We start from the raw sequence: 18403 nt of genomic DNA, 5'->3' as shown, positions 1-18403 counted from the left end.
TCATAACACTAAAAACTCATTACTTACTTGGAAGAAATGATGACAGTGTTTCCTTTAGGTAATGAGAAATCATCAGCATCTCTTCCCACAAGAATAGCATTATACACCAAAGTTTTAATGCTCGGGTTTTTCAGACGCACCTATCACAGCAACAACAACAAAATTAGCCAAATTGTATTCATTTTTTAAAGCACAAGAAAGAAGTTCTGCAGCTAGGTTCCAAAATGCAAATGAAGGATACCACAAAATAAGAAAGTACTTCAAATAACAATGCAAATCATTTTTCTCCCTAAGAAGCACAGATGTCCCACAGACTGTCTGACCTGTTTTTCTGAGTACTTCTTTTGCAATCTACAATGCATGCCTATGCCAGCTATTAATCTCTTATTCCTCTCTACCTCTATCCCAGAAACCAATTAAATTCATAGATTTTTCTGTGCTCACAAGCACAGGGGGAAAACAGAAGTCAGCATCCCAATCCTGAAGAGAAAAATATTCTTCCCTCTTCTACATTTTGAAGCCAAATGACATGACACTCATTCTTTGTTGCAGTATATACGTAATATAATAATAACATATACATGCAGCATGTTTTAACATTGTTCTTTTACAGATCTAAATTCAGTGGTATCAGTACCTGTTTAACAACAGTTGCATGGAGAGCACCTGTGAATTCTATAGTCTTCTTGGGTAAGTAGTGAGGGAGGCTTTCATATAGGTAGACACACAGAATAAGCATCATGACTGGATTTGGATCACAGATGTCAGTGGCCTAGTATTGAAAACCAAAAAGAAATAATAACCAGATATTCAGCAACTGCAAAACAGGTCAAAGCTTTAGTCCTCAGAGATTCTAGTAAATCACTGGAAAGAGAAGTATAAACTCTTCCATCAGGCGCATGAACTTGATTAGACAGAAGTCTAATAAACCACTGAAGATGGGAGTGGCTTCCCAGATAAATACAGGCAGGAAAGATCAGCCACAGATTTAAACAAGCTCCTAAATAAGGATAATTAAGTATTTTAAAATTTCATGCATAGTATCTTATAAGATAATGTTATTATAATAAAGTTGTCCATAATACACTCAATTTTTATAATTACAGATAATTTCTCTCCTAAATTAAATATCAGGTCCTACAGAAAAATGTACACACCTGGAAGTAGATTTAAGCAGCAAACCATTGCATTAGAATGTCATCCTATCAAAAGGTGCTATTTTTCATTTAAGACACTTTACTTGGATCCCCATAACTGAGACTCTTTTAATATAGTAATACTTTGAAAAAGATGTACCTACTATGTGCACCTACTTCCTTAAGCAGAGCTTTATAAAGAACACCTTGTAACATAACTTGAAAATCAGCAAGCAGATAGGTATGAAGCAAAGACTTGCTATAGAAAACTGTACTGTGAGATCTCTCACTAGAATAGGACAGCTCTAACTGAAATCTGCCAGATGACAGCAGCTGTGGTAGTATGGTGAGGATTAACAACAAATCAAAAATAAATAAATACAGTCAATCTAGTAAAATGTGCCATTAGTTAAAGTAAATAATATTGAATAAAGAGTCCAGTTTTTGGCACCGCCACCTCTGCAAAATATTTAAACACTGTTTTTTTTATTAAAAAAAAATCACTCTAGAAAACACATGGGTTCATGGGTGAATGTTATTCCCACTGTACATTTTTAAGATCAACAACTCTAAATAGCAATCTAGGAGGGTAACATTGTATAAACTTAATTTTCTTTTCCCACTTTTTCAGGAAATTCTCATTTTAAAACTTACTGTCAAACTATTAAAATTTCCAGGGCTCTCTGAGAATAACAAATATTGCTATACATTAATATTTCTTCTCTAAACTATATTATATCAATTTTTCACAGGACCACATTTTCAGCCTCCACGTTACTTTTATGAGCAGCTAAATTCTGATGCTCAGCATGACGATGTTTGTTGCCTAGATGGCGCATTAGAGGAAAAAAGTTATTTAATTCTTTTTTAATTGCTTCTTATGAAGTAACTTTGACAATGAACCTTTTATTCTAGAACTTCGATATTCTCCAGCAGATTGATCAAAGGAACGGATACTATTTTTACAGAAGCAGAATAAAGGAAACAGAGCTGCTATTTAGTCAGTCACCTGCTCTCTGATGCAAGTCTATGTAGCAATATTATTTGCATTAGTTAACATTTCACTTTACTGAATAGCTGCTTCTGGATAAACACATCCTGTATTAAAGTGTATGAGAAAAATGCCACACATTCAGATTATAACGAAAAAAAAAGCAACTTTTTTGATCTAATAAAATTATTGTACAGACTATATTTTCCTATTTCATATTAAGAAGATAAAATAAAGAATGAAAAACAAGATTATTGAAACATCTGAAAAAATAACTTGATTAAGGAGATTTGAATATGTTCTAAAATATGGCCAATGACAGACATGGGATTTAAAGTTGTTTTTCTTTCCCTTCCAATCATGTATGTCCAAGGTTATAAAAGCAGTTTTGAAAATGTAATTTATTTCTTTTTTTGGTAGTGTCTGAGAATTGTAAGACATCAACAAAAGCAACAAAAAATCAGAATGCTTGGGGCAGTGGAAGATAAGCCTAAAACAGTCAACTCAATAATACACCTTGATGGAAAGAGCCCGTCCCACGTGGATTCCCACTAGAAACTTTGAAATCAAACTACATGTTTCATTCTCATTATCAGAAACTACTGTTAGTCTTCTTCCTAAAGAGTAATGAAGAGCATTTAGGAAAAGAAATTACATTTATTATTTATTAGCCACACGGGCTGGAAAAAAGAGAAAACTTTTTTGCCTCTTATGGATGTCTTTAAGACAGCAAAAGAGATGTACAGTCATTTATACTACCACCTTAACTGTCTGAGTTATGTTTTTTTTCCAACTTACTGAAAGTTTTAAATTAGAGCACATACTGCTTATTGAGTTTTCTTCCTCTTTTGACATTATTAAAATGCAATATTAGCTGAAATTTATTGCCTAAAACATAGGACTATAAAACGATGACTGAGATGTAAACTCCTAAGACAGCAGCACTAAGAAAGCAAAAGGATCCATCAATCCAAGCACAATGCCTCCGCTCCCTAACTGCTTCTACTTGATGATTGATGGACCCGCAACTGTCAAAGCTTTACTTCAGCTAGCAAAAGCTGCATTTTGGCATAATGATTCTGTGAAGAGAAAGGGTATAAAGGGCAAAAATTTACAACTATAGCAAAGCCACCTTCTTCAAACACAATGTAAAAAACCTCAGTTGCTTAAAGCAAACATTGAACAAAGAAAAACCTTTATACAAAATAAGAACCTAAGAGCAGACTATTGGCTCAGACCATGGGCCAAAAGAATACCAATTAGGTATCCTTTTCCACGTGTAGCTACAAGCTGATGCCTAAATGAAAATCATTAGAGGGTTAAGTACACTTGAGAATTTTCCCGGTTACAGGCTATTTTCAGCACAAGTCTTCCTGAACCACACATGACTTCTATCCACCTAGAAATCCTCAGTGGATTTGGACACCACAGTATAAAAAGGACATAAAACTATTAGAGAGTGTCCAAAGGAGGGCAGCAAAGGTGATAAAGGATCTGGAGGACAAGACGTACGAGCAGCGGCTGAAGTCCCTTGGTTTGTTCAGCCCAAAGCAGAGCAGGCCGAGGGGAGGCCTCATGGCGGCCTGCAGCTCCCTCACAAGGGGAGTGGAGGGGCAGGTGCTGAGCTCTGCTTTCTGGGGACAGCGACAGGACCCGAGGGAACGGCATGGAGCTGGGACGGGAGGGTCAGGCTGAGTGTTAGGGAAAGGTTCTGCACCCAGAGGTGCAGAGGCACTGGGATGGGCTCCCTAGGGCAGTGGTCATGACACCGAGCCTCCCAGAGTTCAAGAAATTTTGAACGTGCCCTCAGATACATGGTCTGATTTTTCAGTGGTCCTGCGTGGACCCAGGAGTTCGACTGGATGAGCATTGTGGGTGCTCATGAATATCCAACTCAGAATATTCTATGATTCTGTCACTTCTCTTTCAAGCATATATACAGTCTCCCTTTGAATCTGTGTAAAAATTGTAAAGGCAGCTTAAGAGAACACTCTCACAGCTGAACCAAGGCCCAGCTGGGACATCGTACTGTGGGTGAGCCCATGGCAGAGTGGGGCAGAGGCAGGCAGCCCTGGGGCTGATGTGGGGGCCCGGGCCTGGGCAGGTGGGGGAGCCCCATGGGGCTGCTGAGTAGTAGTCAGGGTGTCCTCAGGGCCTTGAGAGTGATTAAATAACATTCAACCTGTGTCATTTGATGACTCTAAGACTGTCATTTAAGCAAAAACACGATTAAGCAAATCATGTTTTTAGCAAGGCTGCAAGGAAACCAGAAGGAGCTCTGTCCTTGAACAGATGGACTCCTAATGTCTGCTTTAGGAAGAGGAACCTCTCTGTCCCCATACCCTAAAGCATTATATGGAAGGGTAGGAGGGAAAAAAAAAGAAAGGAGAATCTGAGTAGTGGAAAAGATTATGAGTCTTGGCTAATGGACTAAAAGCAGAGGAGGGATGGGGCCCTTTCCTACAGGATAAATATTATTTAAGGAAAGATGACTTAGGTGAAGAAAATTTCATAGACTTATTACTGAGTACAGTTCAGCAGTAATTAAAAGAAATGCCTGTAGTCCTGCAAATTAAATGTGCAAGAATGTGCTCTATGTGCTTTTTACTACAGCACACGAACTTTTGTTTTGTTTGGTACAGAATGCAATAGGAAGGAGAAAATTGACAAGATACATTAGAAATGACAAAACCTTACCATATTTTAACCTGTATACATATTAAATTCAACTTGCATAGCATCTCATTAGGTAAATTCCAAGTATTCTTCTGCTTTGTCATGTTAGAGACTGTAGGAGAGTCCATATAAAAGGCAGAACTGGAACTCACCTAGTGGCAAAATCATTGACTCCATGGGGCACAATGTAAGAGGAGTTCCTGATTGCTTCCTCCATCTTTCCTTGCCCTGTGCCCAGCCATGCATCATATTCTACTCCCCGTAGTTCTGGCACAGCTCCTCTCTCACCTCATAAGAGAGTGAATACGTAACGGGGTACTGATATGAAACTTCCCTATCACTGTTCAAGATTCCTATATAATGCTGATCCTCATGATTCTTAAGATTCATTTTATATGCTCTTCATGTACTGCTGTAATCATATGCCTCATCTTATATTTCTGTTTATTTCCATCACTACTGTGTTTTAGGGTTGGAATTTTATGATGCATTTACTATGCGAAATAAAAAAGTTTCTTTCCTACCAAACCTTTTAAACCTTAAGTCTGAAAAATATTCTGATGTCTTCCTTTCACTTATTGGAAGCTATTCCAATACAGTTGTTGATTTACACCTCTGATGTGCATCTTATCTGCATTTTCATTTAAGATAGCAAAGATAGCAAAGCGTATTAACCATTGAAGCCTAAGATCCTTTTCCCACCTACTTCTAAGTATTTTGACTTAGATCAGAACTTATCTCTTGGAAACATTGTTTTATTCTGAGCCATACTCATAAAACTATTTTTTGAAATTAATCTACTATTCTAGGAAATAATTTAAATTAAAAAAAATAAATAAATCAGTGTAGCTCACAACAATGTTCAGCAGAAAATTCAGATAGACCACACGACTGTTCTATGCTCTGGAAAAACCTCAAAGTTAACAAATTTTACATTAGTAATTAATGAAGTTTAACAGATTTATGCCTTAAATTCTATCCACAACAAAGTTTTCCAAAGTATGAAAACTCTCACATTTCTGAAAGAGTTAGGTATTTGCTTGTTTGCTTTTTATTTCTACTCAAATGTTGCCTAGCTAAAGAAATTGCGTGACCTGATAAACTGGATAAATTATCATACATCAAATTCTGTATATTCCAATTTAGGAAAAGATCAAAACTGGACAAGAAAGTCAAGGGTTAGAAGATTGGTTCTATTCAGACAACAAAGTTATTTAACTGTTTCAACACCATCAGTTCTGTGCTTTCAACTCCAAAGCCAACTCTCTATACTTCCTTTGTATTACTGCATATTCGCCTGTATATTACTAAAGTTCAGTCTTTAGTATTGCTATTACTACTGTTCAGACAGCAGTATATAACTGCTTACAAACAATGCCTCTTAATTTTATGAAAATAGATTTATAAATTAATACAAAAATTAAGTGACATTAACTGCCTACCAGTCATTCTACTCAGTAAATGATGGTAGTTCTGTTTTTATCAGCATAGTAAAGTGTAATTGATTGGTCCAAAATAAAAGGGGAAATGGAAAAAAAAAAAAAAAAAGAGGGGAAACAGGAAAGGAACAGGAAAAAAATCAGGTTGGTTTAAATAAAAAATAATCACAGTAACTATACATCAAAGTTCCGACAGACAGAAAAAAGGAGACAAAAACTTTATTAAAAATAAAAAATAAAAATCAGGAAGCAGTGGATTGCTGAATCACTTCTTTTGACAATAAATTTCTCTACTCTTCTGAACATATAATTATTAGTTGAATAATGTAATGAAGCAAACCATTCAACAGATGCAAAAAACACCCAAACTTTTGCCCACTTCAAAGCCTATAAAGTAATGATGAAAATAGATATCCTACACCAAAGAACAGCTTCTAGCAAGACACAAATTACTGAAAAATAGGAAGGCTTGAAATCAGTGGCCATGAGTTGTTACCTAGGTAGTCAATTTAAACTAACAGTGGCAAATGACTATCAAAAATTATGACAAAAGTATTAAACAGTAGGTAATAAAAATCCTATATTGAATTTCCGCAACAGAAAGTAATACATTTAATCTTTGATAGATATTTCCAGATCCATAAAGATTAAACACTGAACTTATAGGGAGAACATACAGAAAACAACACTGCATGGAACAAAATGACATTCCTAAGTTTAGAGAGGCTTATGCAAGTTTATACAAGTGCAGCAGCCAAGGTTTCAATAAACTGGAAGACAGGGTGAGAAATAAACAGCTAGCAAGTCTGGGAAAAAGATCAGATAGTCATTTTGGTATCTAAATAAAGCCTAAGAGTCTATATTTTGATATGTTCATAATATATAAACATTTGAATAGCCTCATTTTAAAAAAATGTATCTAATCCTTGCTAAAAATATATTTATCCCATTTAGATATATACAGGCTATCATTAAATATATCTCAGATGAGACCATTATCAGGTTTGAGTAATTTTCAATTATTCTAGTAGAAATAAAAAGCAACACCTATTTGGAAACATAAGATGCCTTTCCTTCCATTTCCACAACATGCTTATGGGATGCCAAAGGTTATATTCCAGGTGAACTTAAAATTGGAGATAATCACACAGATCACTCATCTATTGCAATTGCATATGTTTGCAAAGATCTCATCATGCCAGCGAATATTGTCAATAAAGCTGAGTTCCAGTATTGCTCTGATTTTTTAGGCCTACAGATCAAAGCATATGGTTGTTTTATATACTTTTATGTGGATGCTTAGGAAGATTCAGTCTTTTAAAACTCTCTTCAAGTGTTTTTCAAGAATAGCCTAGTAGAGCTGCTATGTAAGATACAGTCTAATAAAGGTATATATGAGAAGGCAATTGTTACTCTAACAAATGAAAGTGATTTTTAAGTTCTTTTCTCTCTATTTTCTGTATGTAAGACAGCACGTCAATGTTAGATTCCTATCTCAGGCAAACCAAGATATTTGCATTTATGTTACAGATTGGCAGATAGATAGAGGGTTCTATCTGTGTATTTGCAGTATCATACAAATTTTAATCAAGTAACTAAGAATTATGAAAGAAGTGCTTTTCCTTAAAGTTAGTTTTGTCAAGAAGTTGTCACAATTGTCAAACTAATGGCTTCTTAGTAAAGTATAGCAAAATGAAGACAATGGAAGTACGAGTGTAGCATTAAGTGTGAGCCAGGAAGTTTTCTTTCTAGGTACCAGTAGACTAACTGGAGGAAAAATTCATAGATTTACCAGAAATTTTAAATTCCTTTCCTCCATTGGCTGCTGACACCATTTTCCTTCTCTCCTACATTTCACACTCAAATCTTATGGCTATCATCTGTGCCCTTTTCTTGCTCATTTGGCCATGCTATTGCCCAGTTGCACTGTGTTCTACTCCACAGCTATGCTGAATTCCTCTCTGTGTGTCAGTCGAATAGGCACATTCGTTTTCAGTTTCTTAAAACTCTGACTTTACTCACAACATGTTCTATACTTAATTCTACACTTGTTTGAAAATATACTCCATTTCACTTGGTCCCAAATTTTTGTTGGCCTCAGCTTTACACCAGTGGCAAATTGGGATCCTCTGCTGGCTATCCCCAATCACTGCATCCTCTTTCCTAATCTATCCTTGTTATGTACATTTCCAGCAAATCACTGTTATCCACCATCCTGTCTTGCTTTCAATTGGATGTTCTTCAAATCAAAGTGCTTTAGAACTTAAAATAGCAAACAGAAGGAAAAAATACATAGAAAGACACCATTAATGCTCCAGGATTGAACTGTCAGTCATGATCAGAAAGTGGAAACAAAGAATTTCTTGCCAAAAGTACTATATCTTAAACCTATATCTTAATCCTTAAGAGGATTTAAAAGCCTTGAACTCCATTAGAGGTGTCATTTAAACTTGCAGCTGACGTCTTCCAGACAGTTAAATTTATTATTACAGAATCTTAGATTTTAAAGTGATTGAAAATGCCATCTCTTCTAGACCTGATATATGTCACAGCCTGCACTGTCACCACCACCTTTGCATCAATTAATGCAAAGCTGTCCTGAAAGTTCAGAAGCAGTGATTGCCTGATAGTCAAGAACTTTGCTAATACTGTTGGAACATTTTAACTTGCTAAAATCTAGAAACAAGACTAACAGAAAAAAATCCCAAACTAGGACACTTCAGCAAGTAGACGCATGCATGTATTTTGCTGCTTTTATTGCTGAAGAACAAGTTTAAGAAATTTCTACAGTATTCTTGGAAAAGTATGTATGAATTCCAGTAAGCCTATGTAAAAAGTATTCCTTACATTCTCTACTGTTTTACTTTCCAGAATATTTTGATCGTAGACCACACCTTGATCTACAATTAAATGCAGACATTGAAGATCTGAGATCTGTTCCTTTTTCTAGTGTTAACTGATTATATAGCTTTGTTTAAATTCTTAATATGTACAGAGATAAACTTTCCCATCTACAAAAACACCAATACCTTAAATATATGGTGAACTAATAATATTATTACATTGTAGTCTTAAAACACGCTAAGTGCACCAAAAATGCACGTCCTAGAGTTCTGCTTCCACCTTGAACATGGTTAACTCTTTTTACTTATCAGCCATTCAGCCTCTGCCTTCATGTGCTGTACTGGCCGTTTTTCATATTACAAGATGAACCAAAATATGCCTTTATTTTCAAGATTATACCTATATTATCTTCTTATGGTTCCTGTCAGTTATAAGTACGTGAAATGGATTTTCTTGGCTTAGCCTGTAATAGCAAGGACATTTATAACAGCTTATACATATCAAGAGGTGGTAGCAGAAAAACAGCTAGTACAACTGGAAATAGCATTGTTAATTTTGCCCTGCTAATCAAATTTTAGGCAGGTTTCTGTAGTGTAGTGGTTATCACATTTGCCTCACACGCGAAAGGTCCCTGGTTTGATCCCAGGCAGAAACACTCAGTTTTGGGAGTATTTAAGGAAAGGTTGGACGTGGTGCTTAGGGACATGGTTTAGTGGGTGACATTGGTAGCAGGGTGATGATTGGACCGGATGGTCTTAGAGGTCTTTACTAACCCTAATGATTCTACAGTTCTATGAATGGAAGGAAAAAAAAAAATGTTGTAATTGAGCTTCCTTTCATATCACTTTGTTCACACCACATCTCCACCTCTGATTCCTAATACTATTTATTCCTTTGGAAAGCTTCTTCATACACAGACAAATACTATGTCTATTCTACTATGTCATCTTCTTGTCTTCTAGCCAGCTCAATATGCCCCACACCCATCTCAGCCCATCACAGTCCCTGACATTCACTTTGCTCATGATGGAAGCTGAACCACTCTGCAAATTAAGATGATAATTAAATTTAACTGAAACGGTTGTTACTAATTTTGATAAGGACAGGACTTTAATCAATAAGTGAGCAAAGGAGAAGTGAATCAGCTATACAGAAAATTTGGAGGTAACAGAGCTTAAACTGATGGAAAAAGAGAGCTATGAGGTGTGGTACCAAATGTATAAAAATGATCCCAAGCGAATTATAGAGTGATGCAGAAGTAATAAACAGCATCAACGTCGTGGGAGCAATCCCAGTGAAGGACTCCAGAGGCTGATGGCTTTCACACTAGCAGTCCAAGGGTACTGACTTCTGTGTGGATCAAACCTGGGACAGAACACTCATAAGCGTGCATGATTTAGATAGAGGCACCTAATGCCACCAGACATTTTTATGTATGTATATATATATATATATATATATATATATATATATATATATATATAAACACTCTTTTTTATGTTTAAGTGCAGGACGTTTGTTGCTATATATATTTTTAATTTGTCTTAGAATGTTAATAATAAATTCTACTCTGTCTTTCATTTTGTGATTTACGATGCTAGAATCTGAACTGAATAAGTCTTGTTATAATCAGCTAGGTGCATATATACAGTTCTACAAATCAAGGAATTATGGAAATTACAAATTACTTGTTATTAAGTGTATTTATATGAAGCAGTATTTTGATTTCCATCATACAGTAGCACATCATGGAATAAAACTGATTCACTAAAATCTCATCTCAATTTGATATACAATATTGCTACTATAAAAGTTAAAAAAAAAAATCAAAAATAAAACAAAGTATGTGAGTAAAGATGGTATAAAATTATTTACCTTTATGTCTATAGTCAGATTGACAGCATGCATAGCATTCACAAGTATCAAACAGTTGTGCAGAAACTGTGCAGGAGTTTTTGCATTAGTATACATCCTTACAAAGTGAGTAGCAATCTAGGGAAGATATAGAAATCAAACTTTTCATATTCCATTCAGCAAAACTACTATGTTTGTATTTTCATTCTTTGAGAAATCTGTAAGATCTAAATTTTGAACTAAAATTTTCTGTTAAGAATATACCAGAGAAGAGAAAAAGTAATACTGAAATAATCACTCTGCACTCACTAAATGGTATTTTGTTTTTAAAAGCCATATGAGTCAACAATTCCAAAGGAAAATAAGGCCTGAGTAAATCCACTTAATTAATATTGCCCTGTGTATAAAACTTGCATGATATTAAGAGAAGTCCTTACCAAGTATGGACAATAAGCTGCCAGCTGTGCTGCCAATACCAGCCCATCTAGAAGATCTCGGTCAAAATTCACTATCCATCTCATTGGTGGTACTTCACCTGATTTAAAAACAGAACAAGATGAATAAATTAGACCCTCTCTCCTGACATGCCTAATTTTACTCTGGGTAGATATGATGACTTTCTGAAACGACTGAGTTGAGGAAAGAACAGAAAAAGGAAACATGCCACATTCATATGTAGAATTTCCCAGGCATAATTCTCCTCCAGAGCCATTCCTGGAAACATGAAAAAATCTCACCTAGAGTATTGTAACTATTACTCATACATTATGATACAAATGTCAGAGTATTCATCACAACTGGAGGGATGGTAGATAAGCTAAACCTAACTTCAATAGCTGTAAATTTAGCTGCTTAGGTACCTAAGCACGTAAATTATTATTTGGATAGGCATAAGGTTCAGGCAGCTACTGAAGCTCGCAAAAACTTGCATGAATCCTCTACAGTTGAAACATTTAAGCATATAAGAAAGGTTATTAATTTTCTTCAAGGTCATATTAAATTATTTGGCAATTATTTAATAAATGCAATATAAATGAAAGCTAAAAACTCAGTTCCTCCAGCACAGATCACTACTTATATGTTTCAGTTTTAAAGGTCTATGCTTCGCAAAATTAAGATTATTCATTATGTATCTCATACTTTTATTTAAAATAAAACTGATTATTAAGAAAATAAGTTTCATGAGTATTTTGTATTTCAAGCGTTCCATATTTTAAACATTTCCCCAGCATTTAAACAACACAATTCTGTTTTACCAAAAGAAACTATTTGAATAATAGTCATCTGAAAACTCTCTTTTCAAAAATTTTTCAAAGAAAAAATCTTCAAAAATCCCAAACATTTGAAACCAGAGATACTCTCTGAAAAAAGTTACTGATATATCAATAATTAAATGTTTTAAATCAGTGTCTATATCCAATTACTGGTACTTTGCTCTCCAGATAATATACAGTTTTTAAAGCACAAGCAGAGAAACCGATCCTTTTTCTTAAGGAGAAGAATCAGGTCGCAAATATTCAAGGACTGAGTCATGCCTTCTCTGTTGGGTTACTGGGTTGTTGCAGTTTCTTCCAACTTCTGTCACAAAAATAGCTATTGCTTAATTTCCTTTGTTTTCCTTACTGTCTAAAGTCCCGGCTCACAAAGTTATTGAACACTTTAGACTTCAGTTATTGGCAAGGTTTTCAGATAGTCTGAGATCATGCTTTCTCATAAAGGACAACTTATATAGCTTTTATTTCACTATATATTCAGACAGTGTATTCTTTACCAGCTTCAAATCTTCCAAGACTGAAAAATACCCACCAATATGCTATGGTATGATCCAAAATTTCATACATTACAAATAAATAAATATGTTGTTTTAATACATAAAAATTTTTTTTCTTTCAAAAGTGCTACCATAAAAAATAAATTAAAAAATAATAATAATTGAATACTAAACAGCTATGATGGTAATGTAATGATGTTAAGAATAGTCCACAATCTTCCTTAGCAAAAGGATTTGGAGACTCCAGAACCTGACATAGAAATAATTTTAAACAATAGGAGCATAAAATGTTTTATCAAGTTACATATTTCAGACCTTTATTTCAAATCTGTCCTTACTATGAGCTTCATTCTACAAGACAATACCTATGAAAGCAGGTAAATAGTGTATGTTTTAAAGAACTCAACTTTTACAGAAAGAATCCAGTACAATCCCTTGCATGTACTCACTCACTTTTTTGATATCAAGTGCAGTTGCAAAATTACCATTAGTGACAGTGATGAAGCTAAAGATGATGTTGTTAATGCCAGATTATAACACATCACTACCAGCTTGCTTAACCTCCAGAAGTATGGTTAAATCAAATTTGCAAGTAAGTAGCTATTGTCACCTACAGGTATAAATCTGGTTGTGAAACTCCTCATTTACACCAAATGGATGAGTTGTAAGTTTATAAAATTGTTTTATAGGTGTTTCAAATATTATGTTTCATACTAAATTTAAAAGAGAAACTACCCACAAGTGATATAAAAGAAATAAAATAACAATGGAGCAAATCATTAGTGTGTTCAGAGAGAATCGTATATTAATGCAAAGTAAATACATCAAATTATAATCCCAAACCAAAGTGAGTTCCAGAGAAGACTAATGTTTAAGTATTTGCTTTCATAAAATAATCTAGCTAACACACAATAGATTTTTTTCTAACTGTGACTTTCTATTTCATGGAAGACTGAAGTTCTTACAGAATTTTCAGGGATGGTTCATGAATACTTAGATGAAAAATGTTGATGTACATGTGTTTTGCAGCAGGGGGTGCTGGTTCATTATGATCCTATTAAGACAGACCCTCAGACTTCATAAAGTATCACTGACATTTAGGGAAAAAAAAAAAAGGATACTGTGCCATCAAGAAAAATACTATACACTTAAAAACAAACTTATGACTTGCTATTTGTAGTAGCAGTCAATCGAAAAGGTTCTTTTTTTAGTTTCATGCTCACATTCTCTAATGTGAGAATTTAAGATGATGTTTGGTCTAACTTACTAAGCACTAGAGCTGTGACATTATTGCAGCAAAATAATTTCAAGCAGGGTGCTAGATACTATGTTTTAACTGCTAAAATAAACACTATTGCAGTGGAAAAATGAATGTATCAAAACATTCAGTGGAAAAATAATTAGATTATTAGTAACAAACTACACTGAGAAAACACTAATTCAACCTAGGACAATCTCCTGCAGTATATTCTAAGCAAAATTTATCTTTCTTGATTAGTTTGTTCATGTACAGAATACAGGTGCCTCAGCATCTGAAAAACTTTAATGTCTATCATTCCACGTCAACTATTTGCGCATATTCAAACACATGAACATAGCTGTAGTGAGAAAGTATAGGAGCACATGCTGCACAAACTTACCAACTAGGGCACGTAAATTCATCATGAGTTTACCCTGGGACATTGATTAATATAGTTTTTGCCTTCTTCAGTGTTTATGCTTGTTTAATGTTTCCTATTCATTCTCTAAAGTGACTTCAAACATAATTTCAAATGAAAGCAAAGATCAGCAGGTTAATGAGTTTGACATCCAATGGCTGCACAGCTCCATCTCATTACAGTATTCAGGCCCCTTCCACCTAATTAAAACCAATTACTATGCCAACTACTTTCAACAAGTTCTCTCTCACAATGGTAAGTTCTTGGATCTAAACAGATGTAACCTGTTTAGATGTAAATGGCCAACCTCTTCCCCCCTCTCCTTCCCCAGAAAACTATTTACCATATCAGAAGATAGATGGAAATCTTACTATGAATTAATCATCATATAACATGTTATCTCATATATTAATCATAATTGCATTGTTTTTAAGCAGTCTCTTTTCTTCTGGGAAGACCTAAGCTGTTACTTTGTTCCACTTTCATGGTTAAAAATTCATCTCTAATAGTTGAAATAAAAGAACTGGCTTAAAAGTAAAGATGATCACTCTCCACTCATCTCCAAAATACAGCAAGTTTCTTCTAGGACATTCAAAAAAAAAAAAGAAAAAAAAAGTATTTCAAATGACTACCTAAAAATTCTCCACTTCTGAAGAAAGTTTCAAATAAGTTTATTTTATTGTGATTGTTTCATTAATAAGAACAGAAAGAAAACTGAATAAATTTACGTTTATATTCAAAATATCCATGAAATGTACTTCTATTTAAAAAATAAAAAATATACTGTTTAAAAGAGGATTAGAATGAAAACTTCATTCTACTGTAAGTTTCAAATCAGAATGAAAATATTCAATTAAAATTTATAAAGGAAAAAAAGATTGATCTGTGTCAGACATGCTTTTCCTACTGTTTAACTGAAATTCCATGTTCTCAAGCTGATATTCAAGGTTTAAGAGTCCTTGATAAATAAAGGAGGGAAAGACACCAAAGATGAAACCTGACTGAATGTATAACAGCTCTCTATAACCTGCAAGAAGAAGAGAACACAGCTAATATGGACCTTAACACCAAAATTGGGACATTATTAATTTTAACTAATTCAAGACTTCAATTTTTCAAATGACTGCAGTATTAAATGACGGAATTAATTTCATCCCAACTTCATGGTAAATTGCTTGCATTTCTTTCAAAAATAGGCAATGTAGTAACAGCAAAAACAAGTACTTTAAAAATAGCAAAATGCATTTTTAAAAGCTTACTTCTTTATACCTGAAAAGTTAGTCTTTCTAATATAAACCAATTTTATTATTTATGGAAAGGAAAAATGACAGCACAGTTGTTTAAAAAACACTTACTAAACTATAGCTTTATACCCTAAGAAAATCAGAGCATGAAAAAAAAATCCCAGTTTTGTCTAATTAAATACTTCTCTAAGTGTTTTTGTTGTTTTACAGTTAATCCTTCTACTATCAATCAACTTATCCCAAATACTTATGAATAAATTAGTCAGAAAACATCATGTAAATTATTTTTCCTAATTACATCAGATCTAGCAGAAAATCTGCTAGCTAACCCTCTAACATAATTTGCTAAACATAATTGCTCAATTTTAGTAGAAATAAATAATGGAAATCAGAAGTCTTACTCAGGATACCTTTTTTTTTGTTTTAACCATGTACAAGAATTGAATTTCATTTGTATTGGTACTTCTTGGAGAGAAAAAAAAAAAGGCACAAAATAATGCAAATTTAAGACAAAGATTCTCAGCCAATGTCATGATGAAAACACTGTCTACTGTGTATTGTAGGCCAAAAATATCTTAAATCACGAACACCAACAGGTATAACACATAACTGTGTGTTTAGAGAGGAAGAGGGAGGAGGAAGTTGTCCAAAATACAACTTGTGAACTGAGGCAGATTCCTGCTATTTGCTAGCTGCATCTCGTAAGGGCTGAGTGCCCCTATGAGATAACACCTAGACTAGACGGAAGTGGCATGTTCTGAATCCTCCCATTAATGAACGGACGTGAGACAGAAGCACAAATTAGAAGGCTGATCACATGTTGTGCTTCTGCACATAGACTATTTAGATTGGGAAAACTGGGGACTTAGAATTATGGAAAGAAGAGGCCAAAAAGAAACATTCCCCAAAAGAAGAGAAGACAGGGGACTGGAAATTACATGAAGTTCCTAATTGGAGGAAAGATCCCAGAAATGGAGAAGATCATGGAGATCAGAGGGATCCATAGGGACAAATGCCGGAGGATGTCCAGGGACTTTGGAGAGTGATGTGCAAATTTGATAACTATGAGCAGCAACGCTACATGAATTGACATGACTTTTTCCAGATCTTCTCGGACCAGTAGCAACCAGGGGAAAAGTTGACACCTTGCAAACTACGAGGAGCAAGTGAGCGTGTGAAATAATCAAATAGGATAAAAGCTCTGACCTTTTTGTCAATAAACCCCGGTATCTTCATTCACTACACTTTGTCATTTACTCTATCTCACTCATGAACATGGGTGAAACCACTTCATAAAAGAAATGAATCAAGCAGGATTAACTCAGGGCGGATGCACAGTCACTCTTAGCTAATGTAACTCATATCTTTACTATGGTTATGGAAAGTTAAAATACACTTTAATAAGCCCCTGTAAGTGATCTACAACGAGGATAGTTTTGTTTCAGCTGTGGATCTCATGACATTTCAGCATCAGTTATAAGCTTTCAGTGACCAGTATAAACACTTCATCAAAAGAAAAAAACAAACAACAACCACAAACAAACAACAACAACAACAAAAAAAACACTATATACAGAATCTTAGCTCTGGGAGCCCCAATATAAAAAGGATATGTACATATTGGAATGTGGCCCAGAGGAGGGCCACAAGGATGATGAAAAGGATGAAACACCTCTGCTATGAAGACTGGCTAAGGGAGTTGTGGGTTTGTTTTTTTTTTTGTTTGTTTGTTTGTTTGTTTTTTAAGTTTAGCTTTTATTAATTGATCCATCAGTATGCTATAGCTACTTTATCTCACTGACTTACTAAAACTGATTCATACCTGCTTTGTATTGCAAAGCACCAAAACCAATTTACTTTCCACTGTTCCCTTTTCTCCGGTTTCTCCAGTGTCTTGAAGTCACCCTTTATGCCTCCCATAACATATTGTTCTGTCCCTCACTAACTGTATAAAAAGATTTGTTTTGAGAGAAACATTTTAAAGAGCAATATTTTTTTATAACACAGTATTATCTTTGAAGAAAGATGGTATTTATTTTTTTTTCAAAGAAACACACCAGAAAATGGCTAATTGAATGGACAGTTCCCAATATTCCCTGAAGAAGCAATTGTTCCCAATGTTTATGAAGTTAAACATTTCACTGTTTCAAAATAGCTATCATATCCCACTGATAACAGAAAAAATGAAAACTCTGAGCTGCTGGCTGAAAAAAAAAAAAAAAAAGGCAGAAATTACATCCAATCTTACTCTAAATAGGTATTCTTTTGCCGCAGTGTCATGTCTTCCCCCAGTCTTCCCACTCCTCCTCCCCCTCCTCCCCCCCCCCAAAAAAAAAACACTATGAAATGGTTGGCAAACCAAAATCATGATCATCTTTCCAGAAGAAGACCATTGTTTAGCCCTCCCCAAAACGCACTTCAGAATAAAAACCTAAACAACTCTTCCCACACACATACCATGTTTAATTCATTCTGAGAAAAAAAGATGATGATGAAAAACTACCATTAATCTTAACAGAAAAATTCCAAGAGAAAAGGAAAAAACAAATCAGTTGTAACACAGAGGTATGATGCACTGGTATTATCTGAATAATAAGACCATCCAAAAAGAACAAAATGTTCTTACATCCAGCATTAAAACTCTCAAAGGATCAGGTTTGGTTTAATCTACTGTTTTAAGAGTTATTTTATAAAAACTTAAGAATAGCAATAACTCTTTAAAGTACTGTGTTTCTTGCAAAGCTGTGCCACAGTTTTCACAATCAATAGAAAAGGTAAATTTTTGCAAAA

General features: G+C 34.5%; 1 protein-coding gene and 1 non-coding gene across 3 annotated transcripts in view; one reads left to right on the top strand and one right to left on the bottom strand.

Moving 5' to 3' along the window:
- The window catches only part of LOC121057126 (cilia- and flagella-associated protein 47-like), a 302279-nt gene that overhangs the window by 207699 nt on the left and 76177 nt on the right, over positions 1-18403 (bottom strand). For both annotated transcript variants that reach the window (XM_040530883.1, XM_040530892.1), the window contains 4 exons: positions 11378-11475; positions 10962-11078; positions 638-772; positions 28-140 (listed from right to left, as the gene is read on the bottom strand). In XM_040530883.1, the coding sequence (XP_040386817.1) occupies positions 28-140; positions 638-772; positions 10962-11078; positions 11378-11475 (463 nt within the window). The remainder of the gene's footprint in view (positions 1-27; positions 141-637; positions 773-10961; positions 11079-11377; positions 11476-18403) is intronic.
- On the top strand, positions 9669-9741 carry TRNAV-CAC. The gene has a single exon. It is a non-coding gene; the product is annotated as a tRNA-Val (tRNA).

Source organism: Cygnus olor, chromosome 1 (genome assembly GCF_009769625.2).
Source record: "Cygnus olor isolate bCygOlo1 chromosome 1, bCygOlo1.pri.v2, whole genome shotgun sequence".
NCBI lineage: Eukaryota > Metazoa > Chordata > Aves > Anseriformes > Anatidae > Cygnus > Cygnus olor.
Note: the sequence above shows the minus strand (reverse complement) of the source record. Positions and strands in the feature narration are given on the sequence as shown.